This window comes from Lithobates pipiens, unplaced genomic scaffold (genome assembly GCF_037356315.1).
Source record: "Lithobates pipiens isolate NorthernLeopardFrog02 unplaced genomic scaffold, aLitPip1_a1.2 Scaffold_1, whole genome shotgun sequence".
In the NCBI taxonomy this organism is placed as follows: domain Eukaryota; kingdom Metazoa; phylum Chordata; class Amphibia; order Anura; family Ranidae; genus Lithobates; species Lithobates pipiens.
Window position 1 is genome coordinate 103,591,480 of NW_027507685.1, and position 18,990 is coordinate 103,610,469.

At 44.9% G+C, this 18,990-nt stretch overlaps 1 protein-coding gene across 2 annotated transcripts in view; it reads right to left on the bottom strand.

Annotated features, from left to right (window-relative positions):
- The window catches only part of ASTN2 (astrotactin 2), a 661,578-nt gene that overhangs the window by 454,883 nt on the left and 187,705 nt on the right, over positions 1-18,990 (bottom strand). Inside the window, exon 4 of one of the 2 annotated variants that reach the window (XM_077468007.1) lies at positions 11,309-11,416. The exons of the other annotated variant lie outside the window; for it this stretch is intronic. Within the exon in view, the coding sequence (XP_077324133.1) occupies positions 11,309-11,416 (108 nt within the window). The remainder of the gene's footprint in view (positions 1-11,308; positions 11,417-18,990) is intronic. 2 annotated transcript variants of the gene reach the window in all.

Consider the following 18,990-nt stretch of genomic DNA (forward strand, 5'->3'; position numbering starts at 1 on the left):
GACCCTGATGTAAGTGGGATGGCTCTCTGGGGACCATGATGTAATGAGGGGGCTCTGATGTAAGTTGGGAGGCTCTCTGGGGACCCTGGTGTAAGGGGGGATCCATACTCAGATATGTAACAATATTTTATATATATATATATATATATATATATATATATATATATATATATAGGGGGCGTGGCCTAACCTCGGGACGGAATGGACGCTTGAGAGCTGAGCTCCTGCCGCGATCCGGTCCTACAGCCGTTAAGGAAGCTTCTTAACACCCTACAATACCTCGAAGATTATGGGAACCGCCTCAAGAACATCATCTGCCTCCCGTTCGAGATCCCCGAGGCGACAGCGCGGCGGCATTAGTCAAACTCTCCCGGAGCTGTTCCGTTCACAGAGAGACAACATGGCGTCTTCCCGCCACACTTCATCGCAGGCCCCAGCCTCCACACAGTCTCCCGCGCTTCACAGCGAAGCTGTTCAGGGTCAGGAGGTTTCACTACACGCTCTTCAACAACAACCGAGTCTCATGGATTTAAGATCGGTAGCAACGGACATCAAAGAGACTCTCACGGCAGCCATAGCGGATCTCCGACTGGATTTGCGCGCCATTGCTGACAGAGTAGTGGAAGTGGAGCACCGCACGACACACCATGAAACGGTCCTTCGTAAAGTTACCCACAAATTGGATGCTCACACGCTGCAATTGAGAGACCTCCAACGTCACCAGGAAGATCTGGACAATAGGTGGAGAAGGCATAATATTCGGGTGAGAGGCCTCCCCGAATCGGTAGACGCGGATCAACTGGAGACGACAGTTATGGATCTATTCAACGATCTTTTGGACCGACCGGCGAGTACCCCGGTGGCCTTCGAGAGAATTCACAGAGCTCTACGACCCAGAGGCCGGGATACAGATCCCCCACGTGATGTGGTCTGCTGCCTGGTGGATTATAGGCTGAAGGAAGACATTTTACGAAAGGCCAGAAATAGGATCCAAATATCTCTAGGGAGTGCTACGATCCACATCTATCAGGACTTATCGGGCATTACCCTACAAAATCGCAGGGACCTGCGACCACTTCTTGATGTACTGCGGGCGAAAGGCATTTCATACAAATGGAAGTTCCCGTTCGGCCTAGCGGCCACCTATCGGGGCCGAACGGCCCTGCTACGAGTCCCGGAGGAACTTCCTTCTTTTTGCGACGCCTTGGAGATTCCCTTGGTTGAAGTTCCCAATTGGTACGCAGCTTTTCGCACTTACAGCCAACCCAGCAGGGAACGAGACCACGCCGAACCGATGGATACTCAGCGCAGCAGGCACCGACGGCGTAGATCGGAATCTAGAAGTCGATCCTATCGTTCTAGAAGAGATTCCCGCCCTGACCGTAGTCCGACGGATTCCCCGCGATCTGGCCGAGCCAGGCGAGACGCTGCTCAGCATCGGGATCGTTCCCCAGGAGTGAGACTCTTCAGCTAAGTTCGTTCATTTCTTTCTTTTGGGTGAAATACCCCTTCTTCGGAGAACTATACCTTCGGGTTTATACCTCTACGGGACGCTTAGTTAGCCTGTTCCAGTCCGGAGCTGGCCTGTTTCTTTCCTAAGTTAGCCAACATCGGTTCTGGAATTGGACCCCGTAGCCTATCGGTTTGAAGTTTTATATAGGCAAGGTTTTTTCGTTAGCCACGTACTCACGGTAAAGTAATTTTAGGTAGTATATTTTTACCGATAGGTAGAAACGTGTTGTAGCTAGACTTATTACCTCCTTCCTGGAGAAATACCTTCGGATGCACTGATCTGCTGAACACTACCTTATATTCACGAAATGTTGTATTTTTGTTGTTTGCAAGGTTCCTATAACCTGTTATACGGTGGGAGGGTTATAGCTCACATTGCCACGTTCCTTTTAGTTATCTTATTACTGAATAGACGCCCGTACGTTTAGCTGATATTGACATCACTTTTAGGGGTCATTGATGGTTATGGTTTGCAGACGTGGATGGCCTAATTCTGCTCGTCCCCCCATGCAAATCAACCCCATCGAGTGGCTCGTTCGGAGAGAAGAGACAGGCCTACGTAGCAATGTGCCCGTTCCTATAGTACATCCTGAGGAACTCTTTCCTCCACTCCTTGCACAGTCCCGACTCTCCTTTACTAAGGTCCGTAGTAGTGATCTTCGTATTAGTGATTTATTAGTTAATTACTGTTAACAGGGCGCTTCTACGAAGGATGTATATGAATATAGAAGGTTCCTCCTGGTCACCTTCTGTCCACCTCTATGCCTGTACATACTCTTTATGTAGTGAAAATGGCCCATGTATACTTGATCTGTTTTACTTGCACTGTTCGTAAGTGACACATCCTCTCAGCTAGGTGGGCGACTTGGTTTATATAAAATTGCAAGCCTTAGATTGAACGCAGAAGAGGTTGCGCCAGTCCGCTTCCTTTGATAGAATCTATGTATGTTTTTTTTATTATTGGACCGGATCGCGGTCGCATCTGGAATCTAGAGTATCCACCCTTACCGAGAGATTTGGTTCAACCCCACTGCGGTTGATCGTACGGTGGTGTCCTGTATTATTCCGGACGCTGTCCGCGCGCTCACCGCACACTTCCCGGACGTCTTCGCTTTGAGGGTGAGGCTGGTCCTATATCCTCACAGTGAACGCCTAAGGGTTTATCCCTGTTTCCCGTTATCCTTATTCACGTTCCCCGCTCTTCCCCTCCCCTCTCCCTCCCCTAGCCCTCACATCTTCTAGGACACTTTCAATTTGAACGACCTGTTATACGATCACTTGCACTAAGTAAAGAGGGTGATTTTACATCATGCACAAACGACAATCTCTTATCCCTGACTCTCAGGTTAAATTGTATTCGCTTAACGTGAAAGGCCTTAACAAGCCGGAAAAAAGATCGCAATTATTTCGACTTTTACGAAAAACTAAGGCGGATATAGTGTTTCTCCAGGAAACTCATTTTAGATCTGACAAAATACCTAACTTACGGTCTTCACTTTATCCAACAGTATTTCATGCTACTAACCCATCAGCAAAATCAAAGGGAGTGTCAATTCTTATATCTAAGAATTGCCCCTTCCAGGTGAAAGACTCGTTGTTGGATACGGAAGCACGCTTTGTTTTTCTGAAAGGCGAACTATATTGCAAAACTTTCACATTAGCCAACATTTACGCCCCCAACCAGCAACATGTTCAGTTCTTCAACTCCACGTTGTTGAAACTCACCGCCTTCTATCAGGGCACTCTGGTGGTCGGTGGTGACTTCAATGCAGCCTTAACTCCCGCATTAGATTCTTCAAACGGTACCTCCTCTTTGAAATACAGCGCGCTGAGGGCTATAAAATCCCAACTGACCGTACTGACATTACATGACACATGGCGAACGTTATATCCGACCGCCAGAGACTTCACCTACTATTCACCCCCTCATAACAAATACTCGAGGATCGACTACTTCTTTCTCTCTCAGGCGGACTTGGACTGTTTACTTGTAGCCTCCATCGAACCTATGGTGATCTCTGACCATAATCCATTCTCGATCACCCTGTCCTTCCCGATCGGAACAGTTAAACCCTATATTTGGCGGTTGGACGGTTCTTTACTCAGCGATTCGGAAGTAGTGCGTTCTATCTCTACTAGTCTAACTAACTACTTTACGGATAATGCTTCCACAGAAATCCATCCCATAACAAGATGGGCAGCTCATAAATGCGTGATTCGGGGGGAGCTGATCTCCCTTGCAGCTAAGAGACGGAAGGATAGGGAGGCCAGACTTGATAAACTGTCAAAGACCATCCACTCGTTAGAATTGACGCACAAAAGAACGCTAGCAGAAAACACACTTCAAGCATTACAACAGGCCAGACTAGATCTCCTGGAGGAACTTAACATTCCAATTAGGAAGAAGTATACCCTTATGCACCGCAATTTTTACGAATTTGGCAACAAATCAGGGAAGTTTCTAGCAAGGGCAATCCAAATGCGAAAAGCAATGTCCACGATTCATCATATACTAGATCCGCAAGGTCTAAAGATTTCCTCACCATCTGGCATAGTGGAACAATTTAAAAAATTTTACTCGAATCTTTACAATCTCCCTAGACATTCTTCGACTACCACACAACACGACAGAACGCAACAGATAACAGACTTTCTTGCCGAGAACTGCCCCGGGACTATATCCGACGATCTTGCCACAGACTTGGAGAAACCAATTTCGACCGAAGAAATACTGACAGCCCTTAAACAGCTTAAACCGGGTAAATGCCCCGGCCCCGACGGCTTCCCCACTGTATATTATAAAACCTTTTCTGACTTGCTTATACCGCACGTTACTGAACTATTTAATAATCTTCCTGACGCACCAGCACTTCACGCAGATCTCCATGAGGCACACATTACTATGATCCCGAAACCAGGGAAAGACGAAGCCTTGGTCCCTAATTATAGGCCGATTTCGTTGATAAATGTAGACATGAAGCTGTACGCGAAAGTCATTGCGAATCGTATTCTCCCCTTTCTGCCTTCCCTGGTTTCCCTGGACCAAGTAGGCTTCGTTCCGGGTCGTGAAGCGCGCGATAACACGCTGAAAGCAATCAATGTCCACAAATGGCTTTCGGCCTCTCACAGTCCGGGCTTCTTTTTATCGTTGGACGCGGAGAAGGCGTTCGACCGAGTGGCTTGGGATTACATGCTGGCTACCCTGAGGAAAATGGGTTTTAAAGAACGTACCTTACAATATATCACGGCACTGTATTCTTCACCCACAGCCAGAATTAAAGTTAATGGACATTTGTCGGACGCCTTCTCCCTGTCCAACGGTACGAGACAGGGTTGCCCACTATCCCCGATTTTGTTCATTTTAACGATTGAACCCTTCCTCCACAAACTCCGAACGAACATCAATGTCAAGGGAATACGAATACGGGGCGAGACTTTTAAAATAGCTGCATACGCGGACGATATCCTTTTATTTCTTACTGACCCACTTGTTACTTTACCCAATTTACTCAAGGACTTTGCTCAATTTAGGACAATAGCAAACCTGCAAATTAACTTCCACAAATCGAAGGCCCTTAACATCACTTTACCCGACGACGTTTTGCCACACTGCCAGACGAACTTCCCCTTTGGTTGGGAAAAGCACGCTATCACTTATTTGGGGATTCAATTACCGACTAAACTAAAAGACCTATATCCTCGCAACTATTTACCACTACTTAATTCTGTTCGTTCTGATTTGTTGAAATGGAAAATACCCACTATTTCGTGGTTTGGGAGAGCAGCGATTCTTAAAATGAACGTCCTCCCACGGTTCTTATATCTTTTACAAACGATCCCAATCACACTTCCCCCCACCTTTTTTGCAACGTTTCAAACTCTATGCTCCCAATTCGTATGGGCAAACAAAAAAGCTCGCATCAAATGGGAAACCCTGACTCTCCCCAAATTGCGGGGGGGTCTGGGTATCCCGGACTTACGCAAATATCAATGGGCTTGTCACTTGACCAGAATCGTGGACTGGCACCTACATAGACAACACAAAGCTTGGGTGGCGATCGAAGAGGCGTTCGTACAAACACCGATACATTTGCTTCCTTGGATAGGCACAGCCCCAATTCTTCCGAATATCTCAGATCACCCTCTGATTAACACCACGCTTACTATATGGAAAACAGTCTGCCGGAATACTAAAATATCCTCCACGCATGGCCCGCTCACCTCCTTAGAACACAATCCGGACTTCGCCCCTGGTTTTCAAGCTCCACTCCCCACTGATGATATACACAAAGACTACGTTCGTGCAAGATCCTTCTTTGACAAAGGTAGAATGATTACATTTCAAACTCTACTGGCTAGATTCCCGGACAGAAAGATACCTTTCTTTAATTCCTTACAAATCCGACACTTTTTACTACAGGAATCTCCAGCCACTACGTGGTGCAGGGATCTGACCCCGTTTGAACAACTTTGCACTGAAACGACTCCACAAAGACATCTGGTTTCAGAACTCTACTCTGCTCTCTTTCCTACTACGAACGATTCAGTGACATCATTGCGCTCTAAATGGGTGAGAGACACGGGTATAGACCTGACACCAGACGATTGGGAACGGATACTAATAAATGTTCACAAAGGTTCTAGGAATGTATCAGTGCAGGAAAATGGTTTTAAGCTCTATTCCCGATGGTATAGAACCCCCGATATTTTGTATTCCTTCTACCCTTCGGTTTCTCCAGCTTGCTGGAGATGTGGCGAGACTCCGGGAACCCTCCTACATATCTGGTGGGAATGCCCAGCACTTCGTTTGTATTGGCAGACGATCCACCAAGCTATTTCTAATATAACGACTTTCACACTAGATTTTACACCGTCCCAATACTTACTTCATCATACGTCCTTATCTCAGCGCCATTACAGGAAGTCAGTTGTAATACACTTAGTTAATGCAGCCAGGATGTGCATCCCAGTTCATTGGAAGTCAACTACGACCCCTTGTGTCAAGGATTGGTTACGTAGAGTAAACAGAATAATGGACATGGAAGAACTCACGCATCGAATCCTTGACACATCTCCTAAGTTCACTAACACCTGGGCATGTTGGAAACACTTCCAAACAACCGATGACTACAAACGGTATATGGTAGATTAACGAAATACTCAGCAAGTCGTTGTTACTTGATGCCTCTATGGTCTTTATAGGATGTGATCGGATTAGGCAATATTCCTTACACACTAAAGTACACATGTCCTCCCCTTTCCTTTTCGACCCCCCCCCCCCCTCCTTCCCCTTATGTTATGATGCTGGTCATCATATATTAGATGTAACATTTCAGACACTTACGATAGAGCAATTCAGAGGTACGGCAACCAATTATTAAACAGTTCGGATATTCTTCCAATGTTTTCATTTAACTTTATCTGACACATTCCGGTTATCACCTTTCCAGACCTGGTTATGGATCACACGGATCGTGATGTGGAAGCCTTCGTATCCCCAATGAGAAGAACTATGTTAGATTTTCTTAACAATTATTACTGATGGTTTATTAGACATTGTACTGCACTTATAATGGCTTGTTTGTAACATGTTATATGTACCCGCTGTTTCTGATGTATGTCATGACTTCTTCAATAAAAAGATTTATCAAAAAAAAAAAAAAAAAAATATATATATATATATATATATATATATATATATATATATATATATATATATATATATACACACACGCACATATGTATGTATGTATGTATGTATGTATGTATGTATGTATGTATGTACCGTATATACTCGAGTATAAGCCGAGATTTTCAGCCTCTTTTTTGAGGCTGAAAGTGCCCCCCTCGGCTTATACTCGAGTCATCGCTGTCTGCCCGCTCGATCAGCGTGTCGAGCAGACAGACAGCGGCCATTCTATTCTAATTCAAAAGCCGCGCCTCCGGCTCCGCCTTCGCCTGTGATAGGCGGAACACTGAATTTCCCAGCAGCCTGTGTTCCGCCTATCACGGACATCCGCTCATCCTCGTACTACGGACGAGGATGAAAGGATGGCCGTGATAGGCGGAACACAGACTGCTGGGAAATTGTGTTCCGCCTATCACAGACAGGGAGGCGCGGCATTTGAACAGGAAAATGGGCGCCGACGAAGAGCGGTGATCCTGGGACGGGACCGGACGGAGGCTCGGCTCGGCTCGGGACGGGACGGGACCGGACGGAGTCTCGGGACGGGACGGGACCGGACCGGACGGAGGCTCGGCTCGGGACAGGACGGGACCGGACGGAGGCTCGGGACCGGACGGAGGCTGGGGACACAGGTAGGCTGGACACACAAGGCCTCACACACACACACACACACACACACACACACACACACACACACACACACACACACACACACGGATGGACACACACACAGGGATGGACACACACACAGGGATGGATGGATGGATGGATGGACGGACACACACACAGGGATGGATGGATGGATGGATGGATGGACGGACACACACACAGGGATGGATGGATGGATGGACACACACACACACACAGGGATGGATGGATGGATGGACACACACACACACAGGGATGGATGGATGGATGGACACACACACACACAGGGATGGATGGATGGATGGACACACACACAGGGATGGACAGGCATATCTCACCCTCGGCTTATACACGAGTCAATAGGTTTCCCAGTTTTTTGGGGGTAAATTGGGGGCCTCGGCTTATACTCGAGTATATACGGTATGTATGTATGTATGTATGTATGTATGTATGTATGTATGTATGTATGTATATATATATATATATATATATATATATATATATATATATATATATATATATATATATAAAAACACACACACACAAATATATATATTATATACATATGTAAGCCCGCCCAAGTGTATGACCTTTTTTACTTCGCTGCTATGGGCTCTAGCCCCAGATCTTTTGTAGACCTAGCAACGCCCCTGGCTGGGGGCCAAGAGAGGATGCACTGCGCACACGTGCAGTTTGAGCATCCCAGATTGGCTACTAGGCGTTGCAATATAGTAGAATCCAGCCCATCCTGCAAATGACAAGACAAGCTTCCTGAAGGACCAAAAAACAGCTGCATATTGACCCACACCTGTGATGGCGAGCCTTGGCACCCCAGATGTTTTGGAGCTACATTTCCCATGATGCTCAACTCCACTGCAGAGTGTATGGGCATCATGGGAAATGTAGTTCCAAAACATCTGGGGTGCCAAGTTTCGCCATCACTGACCTACACCATTTCCAACAGTAGGAGCTATGGTATGTCCTATTCATTGGATATAAGACTGCACCTGATTGGTAAACTTACACTTGAAAGACAAAAATTTATGCAGCTCTGTAATCATTATTATATAAATAAGTGTATTTTTTTTAAATGCAAGTAGTGGGAGTGCTTGGATGTGACTGTACCCATACAGCAGAACTGAAGTGTGCAAGGAAGAAACAGTAGAAGGATCCAGTAAGTTCATGTGCTTTCTTTTTTCACTGTCGAGATATAGGTTGGGGGCTGGGCCGGGATGACTTAGGCTCAGAAGTAGGTTGAAGCAGTTCATGTAATAGGCAATGAGCATGTTGATAGGTGGAGAAAGCAGTGTGACAGAGAGATGAGCTCATCACTGTGCTGCTTCTCATACCGTTGAGATACAGCATCTCACGAAGGTAAGTACAGGCTCACATTTTTTGTAAATATTTTCTTCTATCTTTTCATGTGACAACACTGAAGAAATGACACTTGTCTACAATGTAAAGTAGGGAGTGTACAGCTTGTATAACAGTGTAAATTTGCTGTCCCCTCGAAATAACTCAACACACAGCCATTAATGTCTAAACCGCTGGCAACAAAAGTGAGTACACCCCTGCCACTGAAGTCCTCTTCGACTCCTCCATGACGACATCACATCACTTTGCGCTCCTCCACCTTCCATTTGAGGATGCCCCACATGCTTGGCCAGTCCATCATCTTTACCCTCAGCTTCTTTAGCAAGGCAGTGGTCATCTTGGAGGTGTGTTTGAGGTTGTTATCATGTTGGAATACTGCCCTGCGGCCCAGTCTCCGAAGGGAGGGGGATCATGCTCTGCTTCAGTATGTCACAGTACATGTTGGAATTCATGGTTCCCTCAATGAACTGTAGCTCCCCAGTGCCGCCCAAGACCATGAAACTTCCAACACCATGCTTGACTGTAGGCAAGACACACTTGTCTTTGTACCCCTCACCTGGTTGCCGCCACACAGGCTTGTCACGATCTGAACCAAATAAGTTTATCTTGGTTTCATCAGACCACAGGACATGGTTCCAGTAATCCATGTCCTTAGTCTGCTTGTCTTCAGCAAACTGTTTACAGGCTTTCTTGTGCATCATCTTTAGAAGAGGCTTCCTTCTGGGACGACAGCCATGTAGACCAATTTGATGCAGTGTGCGGCGCATGGTCTGAGACCTGACAGGCTGACCCCCCACCCCTTCACCTTCTGCAGCAATGCTGGCAGCACTCATACGTCTATTTCCCAAAGACAAACTCTAGATATGACGCTGAACACGTGACCTCAACTTCTTTGGTGGACCATAGCGAGGCCTGTTCTGAGTGGAACCTGTCCTGTTATACCGCTGTATGGTCTTGGCCATCGTGCTGCAGCTCAGTTTCAGGGTCTTGGCAATCTTCTTATAGCCTAGACCATCTTGATATAGAGCAACTATTCTTTTTTTCAGATCCTCAGAGAGTTCTTTGCCATGAGGTGCCACGCTGAACTTCCAGTGACCAGTGAGGGAGATTGAGAGCGAAAACACCAAATTTAACACACCTGCTCTCTATTCACCCCTGAGACCTTGCAACATTAAAGAGTCACATGACACCGGGGAGGGAAATGGCTAATTGGGCCCAATTTGGACATTTTCACTTAGGGATGTACTGACTTTTGTTGCCAGCGGTTTAGACATTAATGGCTGTGTATTGAGTTATTTTGAGGGGACGGCAAATTTACACTGTTATACAAGCTGTACACTCACTACTTTACATTGTAGACAAGTGTCATTTCTTCAGTGTTGTCACATGGAAAGATAGAAAGAGAAAATTTACAAAAATTTGAGGGGTGTACTCATTTTTGTGAGATACTGTATAGGTTGGGGGCTGGTCTAGGATGACTTGGGTTCACAAGTAGGTTGAAGCAGTTCATATAATGTGCAAGCAGCATGTTGATAGAATAAGACAGCAGAGTGACAGAGAGATAAGCTCACCACTGAGCTACTTCTCCTTTCACTGTCGAGATATAGGTTGGGGGTTGGTCCGGGATGACTTAGGCTCAGAAGAAGTAGGATGAAGCATACTGATAGGAGGGGAGAGCATAGCGACAAAAATTAATCGCTGTGTTGCTTCTCCTTTCACTGTCGAGATATAGGTTTGGGGTTGGTCTGGGATAACTTAGGGTCAGAAGAAGTAGGTTGAATCAGTTCATGTAATGTGTAAGGGGCATGCAGATAAGAGGAGAGAGCAGGGTGACAAAAGAATGCGCTCATCACTGAGCTGCTTCTCCTTTTACTGTGCAGTCACAGGCTAGGGTGGGACCGAGGACATCTAGTGGTAGGAAAAAAGTACTGCAGAAAAAGCTGATTTGGGTTTTTAATCTTTTAATGCCCTATTCATTTTTATCTTGTTGCTTTTGCTGAAGTTCTGCTTAAAATTCATGGAAGTCTTAGATGATACAACTATCACACAATGCCATAAAGTGCCCTCGCAAGCCCTAGGATCATGTACCTTTGCTTCTTTGATGGTTTTCATGCTGCCGTTCCCAGATAGTCAACTGGGCCTCATCTCCTGTCTCTGATCCCGAGTTCTCTTCTGACTTCAGGATCCCCTTTGGATCTACAACAAAAGAGCACCGCGGGGTACACTGTCACACCACTATATTACATTGAACATTTTATTATTTATTCTATTTCCAATTTAATTTTAACCTTGCCTTTATTGTATTGTGTTTATTTCTCGAATGCTTTTTTTTTTTTTTTTTTTGGCACATTTACATAAATACCGTTATAAAGGGAGGGGGTTGTATTGTTCTCTTTATTTAACGTCTGACTCCCTCAGGGTATTGTTTGCTGTTTGTTTGTTTGTCTTTCAGAACAACGCAATGTTAATTAATTAAATTCAACAGCAATCCTGCATTCATTTATTCAATTTACTTAACTTAAAAAATAGTTTCTACCGACACTGAAAACTTAAAGCTGAACTCCAGGAAGAAAAAAAACAAAACGCTAAATACGCAGATGAAATGCATCCACCGGATTTGTACTTCTGTCCATCCAGTTATGGTGGGGTAGGAGATCACCCTGTGACTGGACAATGGAGGAGAAGCACCAGACCGATGGCCTGTTCTCTCTGCCATTCTGCTCCTTTTCCTTCTGCCGGCATCCTCTTTGTTGGCACATAAACTGTTTGTCTTCTTGTGCTGCCTCTCCCTCTCCCAGTCTAAGCTCTACTGTAGAGGGGGCTGCTATGGGATGATACTTGGTAGGTTAATGAATATATAGCTGCTTTCATTTCTGCTTGGAGTTCAGCATTAAGCCTTGTGCCAGGTTATTATTCACTTTAAAGAGAGACTTCAGTGGATTTGGCCTTATTCTGGCCTTATTTCGAGAGGACCAGGGCGTTAACACCTAATTTTCCTAAAAATGTTTTTTATTTTTGCATATTATGGTCGATTAAAGGGCATAAAAGGATGTCATTATGGAATATAACTTCCTCTTAGAGTTGATATAACGTATGTCTTTTCACAATGTCTCTGAAGTTCCAATCAAGAGATTGGAGAAATATCGAGAACTCGAAGTTCTTCCAACGCAATATGCAAATATGTCTCCAGTGGCTTTCGAAAAGATTTGTCTAACTTCATATTAATGAATCCTAAGGATTAAACCTTTTGGAGTAGACATTTTCTACCAGGATTCCGTGGAACCCGAGGGTTCCTCCAGAGGTTGCTAGAGGTTCCTTGAGCAATAGGCATGTTTGGCTCAGATCAATAACTATAGACACCAATGACCTTTTTTAGCTATCTGTAAGTAGGGTATTCTTCTTATTGAGTGCCAACATGAGGGACATTCTTCCCATTGATCACCAATGTAATGGGGCCCTTCTCCACTGACCACCAATCTAACATGGCTTCTCAATTGACCCCCGGTGTAGGGTAGGCTTTCACTGACCACTAATGTAGGGTAGACTTTCACTGGCCACCAATTTATTGTAGGCTTTAACTGACCATCAATGTAGGGTAGGCTTGCACTAACCACTAATTCTGACAATTCAAACAGCATGCAGAGGAAAAGTCAAGCGGTAATTTCCACTATTTTTTTTTAACTCACTGACAAACCCTGTCATGTCATATTGCCTTATCTCGAGAGGGCCAAAAAGGGACGTTAACATCTAATTTGCCTAAAAATGTTTTTGGCATATCATGGGTGACTAAAGGGCAAAAAAGATGTCAATATGGAATATTACATCCTCTTAGAGTTGATATAACGTATGTCTTTTCACAATGTCTCTAAAGTTCCAATCAAGAGATTGGAGAAATATTGAGAACTCGAAGTTCCTCGAATGCAATATGCAAATATGTCTCCAGTAGCTTTCAAAAAGACTTGTCTAACTTCCTATTAATGAATCCTAAGGATTAAACCTTTTGAGTAGACATTTTCTACCAGGATTCCATGGAACCCTAAGGTTCTTCCTGAGATTGCTAGAGGTTCCTTGAGCAATAGGCAAGTTTGGCTCAGATCAATAACTATAGACACCAATGACCTTTTTAGCTATCTGTAAGGGGGCATTTTTCCTACTGAGTGGCAACATAAGGGACATTCTTCCCATTGATCACCAGTGTAATGGGGTCCTTCTCCAATAACCAGCAATGTAGAAGGGTACTTATTCCACTGACCACCAATCTAATGTGGCTTCTCAATTGACCCCCCAGTGTAGGGTAGGTTTTCAATGGCCACCAATGTAGGGAGAGTTTACATTGATAGCAAATGTAGGGTAGGCTTTAACTGACCACCAATGTAGGGTAGGCTTTCACCAACCACCAATTCTGACAATTCAAGCAGCATGCAGAAGAAAATTCACCACAAATTTTTACCGACTGACTGATAAACTTTGCAATGTCATACTGCCTTATCTTGAGAGGACCAAAGAAGGAACGTTAGCATCTAATTTGCCTAAAAGGGTTTTTTTTTTTTTACATATCATAGGTGATTAAATGGTAAAAAGGATGTCAATATGGAATATTACATCCTCTTAGCAATGATATAATGTATGTCTCTAAAGTTCCAATCAAGAGATTGAAGAAATATTGTGAACTCAGTTCCTCAAATGCAATATGCATATATGTCTCCAGTGGCTTTTAAAAAGACTTTACTAACTTCACATTCAACTTCATAGTAATGAATCCTAAGGATTAAGCCTTTGAAGTATTCATTTTCAACCAGGATTCCATGGAACACTATGGTTCCTTCAGAGATTTCTAGGGGTTCATTGAGCAATGTTCGGCTTGGATCAATAACTATAGATGCCAATGACCCTTTTAGCTATCTGTAAGGGGTCATTTTTCCTACTGAGTGCCAATGTAAGGGTCATTCTTCCCATTAATTACCAGTGTAATAGGGCCCTTCTCAAATGAACAGTAATATAGAAGCGTCCTTCCACTGACCACCAATCTAATGTGGCTTCTCAATTGACCCCCAGGGTACCACCAATGTAAGGTAGGCTTTCACTGACCACAAATATTGGGTAGCAGTGGCGGTGAGTCCATAAAGAGTGCAGGAGTGCCGCCCCCCTCTCCTGCACCGCTCTACCCTAATCACCATAGATAGATTCATGCCTATTCAGCTGCCCGGCCCCTTTTTTAGGCACTGGGCATCTGAATTACACCAGTGGGGGTGGTTTTTGGAAGCACCTGATTAGAGCCATAGGCTCTTATAGGCGCCCAAAAATGTGAGAAGCAGGCGCAACGCTGTGTGTTCGCTTGTCATTCAGCAGTATGTTAGCAAAGCAATGGAATTTGATTTGCTAACATTGAACTGCCTCTTAGCCAATCAGGTTGCTGGGTCTGTGTTACCTCTCACCTGATTGGCTGAAATGACAGGCGCTGTGATTGGATGCCTATCAGGTGTCCAATCATAGCAGAGGAAGAGAGGAGGAGTGGGTCAGGGAAGAAATGGAGGACACCAGACACCGTTCGCCGCCTGCTGCCATCACCCACTGCCCACCCGAGACAAGGTAAATGCCGGGCAGACGGCAGCACTTGGGGCACAGTGGCAGCACTTGGGGCACAGTAGCAACATTTGGGGCACAGTGGCAACATTTGGGGCACAGTGGCAGCACTTGGGGCACAGTGGAAACATTTGGGGCACAGTGGAAACATTTGGGGCACAGTGGAAACATTTTATGGGCACGGTGGCAACATTTGGGGCACAGTGCCAGCATTTAATGGGCACAGTGGCAAGTGGCTACATTTGGGGCACAGTGGCAGCACTTGGGGCACAGTGGCAACATTTGGGGCACAGTGGCAACATTTGAGGCACAGTGCCAGCATTTTATGGGCACATTGACAACATTTGGGGCACAGTGCCAGCATTTAATGGGCACAGTGGCAACATTTGGGGCACAGTGGCAGCACTGTGAAATAGTCCCTTCAAAAGTCCTCCAGTCATCAGAAGGACTATTTCACATTATTGGACACATATACACTATATTACCAAAAGTATTGGGACACCTGCTTTTACATGCACATGAATTTTAATGGCATCCCAGTCTTAAGCCTCGTACACGTGATCGGACTTTCAGCAGGGAATTGTGTGATGACGGACTGTTTGCCTAAAATCCAACCCTTAGTATGCTCCATCAAACAATTGTTGTCCAACTTACCGCCAACAAATGTTGGATGGCAGGCTAGTCAATTTTTGGCAGACTGGTCTGTAGTCAGATTTTTCTTTTGTCTGTACACAAGTGCATCACGCAAAAGTCGAGAGTACAAAAATGCATGCTCGGAATCAATGCTCACCAAAGACGACATTAGCAGAAGGTGCCCAAAGGCTCAAGAGCTGAAATTCTTTGTAGTACATTACTACTCTCATGTTTGTTGGCTGACAATTGTGTGCCGTTTGTATGCAAGACAAGTTCCCAGCACACGCCTTTCGGACAGTCTGACGCTCTGTTGGCCAACAATCTGATTGTGTGTACCAGGTTTAGGTTTGTAGGATTCCATATTGAGTTGGCCCCTCCTTTGCAGCTATAACAGCTTCAACTCTTCTGGGAAGGCCGTCCACAAGGTTTAGGAGTGTGTCTATGGGAATGTTTGACCATTCTTCCAGAAGAGCATTTGTGAGGTCAGGCACTGATGTGCATGAGAAGGCCTGGCTTGCAGACTCCAGTCTAATTCACCCCAAAGGTGTTCTATAGGGTTGAGATCAGGACTCTGTGCAGGCCAGTCAAATTCCTCCACCCCAAACTCACTCATCCATGTCTTTATGGAACTTGCTTTGTGCACTGTTGCGCAGTCATGTAGGAACAGGAAGGGCCTGTCCCCAAACTGTTCCCACAAAGTTGGGAGCATGAAATTGTCCAAAATGTCTTGGTATGCTGACACCTTATGCCCTTGTACACAGGGTCGGAGATTCCAACAACCAAATCCGTCGGATTCTGTCCGACGAATTTTGTCCAAAACTGTTGCATACACACGGTCGGACAAAGTTGTCGGTAAATCCGACGTGATTACGTTATTTCGTTACGACGGTACTATGTTCACGCTAGTAGCCAATAGCTTTGGTGTAGGAATTTGATCTGAGCATGCGTGGCACTGGTCCGATCGGAATTCTCTACACATGATCAGAGTATGTCCAATCGGAGCATTTTGTTGGAAAAATTTTACCAACAAGTTGGAAAACTTGGTCCGTCGGATACTCCGATGTAGACCACACACAGTCGGAATATCCAACAAAACAAATCCGATCGGACACATTCCGTCAGAATCTCTGTTCCCTTCACTGGAACTAAGGGGTCAAAACCAGCCCCTGCAAAATTTGAGTCCCTCCCTCCTGAATCCATGGACACTTAGAACAGTGTCCACATTTGTAAGTGCCTCTTGGTCCCTCCAGAGATCTAGAATGGGCTCTATAATGACTGCTTGTTAATTTGTCTCGAAGAGAGACAGCTTTTCTGAAGACTAATTCAGGGGTGGGTTTGACATAACTGCCCAGCACATGATGTTCTGTCAGAAGATGCCAGTGTTGGGATAGAATATAACGAAGTTGTTGATGATGTGAGGAGTATTTGGTAATTATTTTAACTGTGGAAGGCCGTTGTTCACACGGAGGGCCGTAGAGTAGTGACTGACGGCTCCGAGAAGAGGCTTTATTAAAGGCTTTTTTAAGATTAGTATGACTATAGCCTCTGGCCAAAAGGCGATCCCGCAATAAATTGGCTTGCACATGAAAATCCCCGTCCTCTGAGCAGTTTCGCCTCAATCTCAAATATTGAGCAAAGGGGATGCTGCGAACCAGAGGACGGGGATGTGCACTGGAAGCATGTAGGATCATATTTCCGGCTGTTGGTTTCCGGTAGAGATCCGTAGTACCAGATGGATGTTTAAAAATGTTTAAATCTAGAAAGGAAATGTTACTGTTGTCCACCGTATAGGTGAACTGCAGATTAAATTGGTTTGTATTGAGAATGTCAATAAAAGTTTTGAGATCCGATTTCGTGCCGGTCCATACAATGAACAAATCATCAATGTATCGGTACCAGCATAGTACTGAATTTAAAAAATATTGTAAGGTCTCTTCACTAAAGACATATCTTTCCCACGCACCTAGATAAAGGTTTACGTAAGAGGGAGCGCAACAAGTGCCCATGGCCACACCCTGTACTTGTAAATAAAACTGATCCATGAACAAAAAATAATTCCTTGTTAGAATAAATTTAAGCAATTTCAAAATGAAGCTGTTGAGGGGCCAGGAAGTATGATCCTGTTCTTTTAGAAAGATTTCAACCATCCGGACGCCCTGCTCGTGGGGGATGCTCGAGTATAGAGCCTCAACATCAACTGCCACTAGCAGGGCGTCCGGAGGGATCTGAATATCCTCAATATGTTTGAGTATATCGGTCGTGTCTTTAATAAAAGAAGGCAATCCTAAGACGTGGGGCATGAGAAAAGAATCCACACAAAACGGCTGGCATTCTCGGTCAGGGAACCTAAGCCTGAAACAATAGGTCGACCTGGAGGGGTTGTCATATTCTTATGGGTTTTGGGTAGTGTATAAAAGGTGGGTATTCGTGGGGTAGCAATATTGATATATTTTAGGGTTGCCTCATCAATGAGGCCCTCCCAAAATGCGCCAATTACCAATTGGCGAAATTCAGAGACAAAAGACTCAATCAAGGAGGGTTCAATAGGTGAAACCGGTCGGATTTACACGTCAATTCTACACTCATGAAAAACTTTTCAATAACCCCTGTATCTATTCTGTCCCCCTAAAGGATTAAGTATATTTTGCTTTGTTTGTTTTGATTTTTTTGTGTATCTGTCTTTTCACTACCTGTGTGTAGTAATTCATAATAAAATGTGGTTGAATTTTAATGACTATTATTAGATTATTATACGATACCGCAATAGTCCCTATTGTTCCCACTAAACCCTTAGGAAATCCTCTTTCTGAGTTTTTTCCTATATGTTTGAGCTCCATGCTCATTTTTTTCTAAATAAATGGCAAGCCCAAGGCAAGGATACAGAATTGTGTCCCCCTCCCCCACTATTAATACATGCCATAGAATGGGTGTACCACCCTGCATTAATTTATTGCACCTTTGTTTTCACTGCGCCCACTGCTTAAGCAGCTGCCTTATAGCACTAGGATGGGGGGGTAAATAGCCGTCCTGGACCGATGGCATCCTAAGCAACCAATGACACACTTTGTGGAGCACAGAACAAGAGGAAATTACTCCTGTGCAGAGCTGCTCCACCCACCAACCCATTTTATGGGGGCTGGTGAGGCTGCATTTGATGGGTGCTGGTAGGCTGCCTTGATGGGCGCTGGTGAGAATGCATTTGATGGGTGCTGGTGAGAATGCATTTGATGGGTGCTGGTGAGACTGCATTGATTGGTGCTGGTGAGGCTGCATTTGATGGGTGCTGGTGAGGCTGCATTGGTTGGTGCTGGTGAGGCTGCATTTGATGGGTGCTGGTGAGACTGCATTTGATGGGCGCCTGTAGGCCGCATTTGATGGGTGCTGGTGAGGCCGTATTGATGGGTGCTGATAGGCTGCATTTGATGGGTGCTGATTAGACTGCATTTAATAAAAAACAACACAAGATACTAGCGCTTTAAAAGATACTGGTGTGTCCTTTTCAGTTCAGTCTGTATCGTTCATTAAAATAAATTCAAAAACTGTTTTTATCAAAG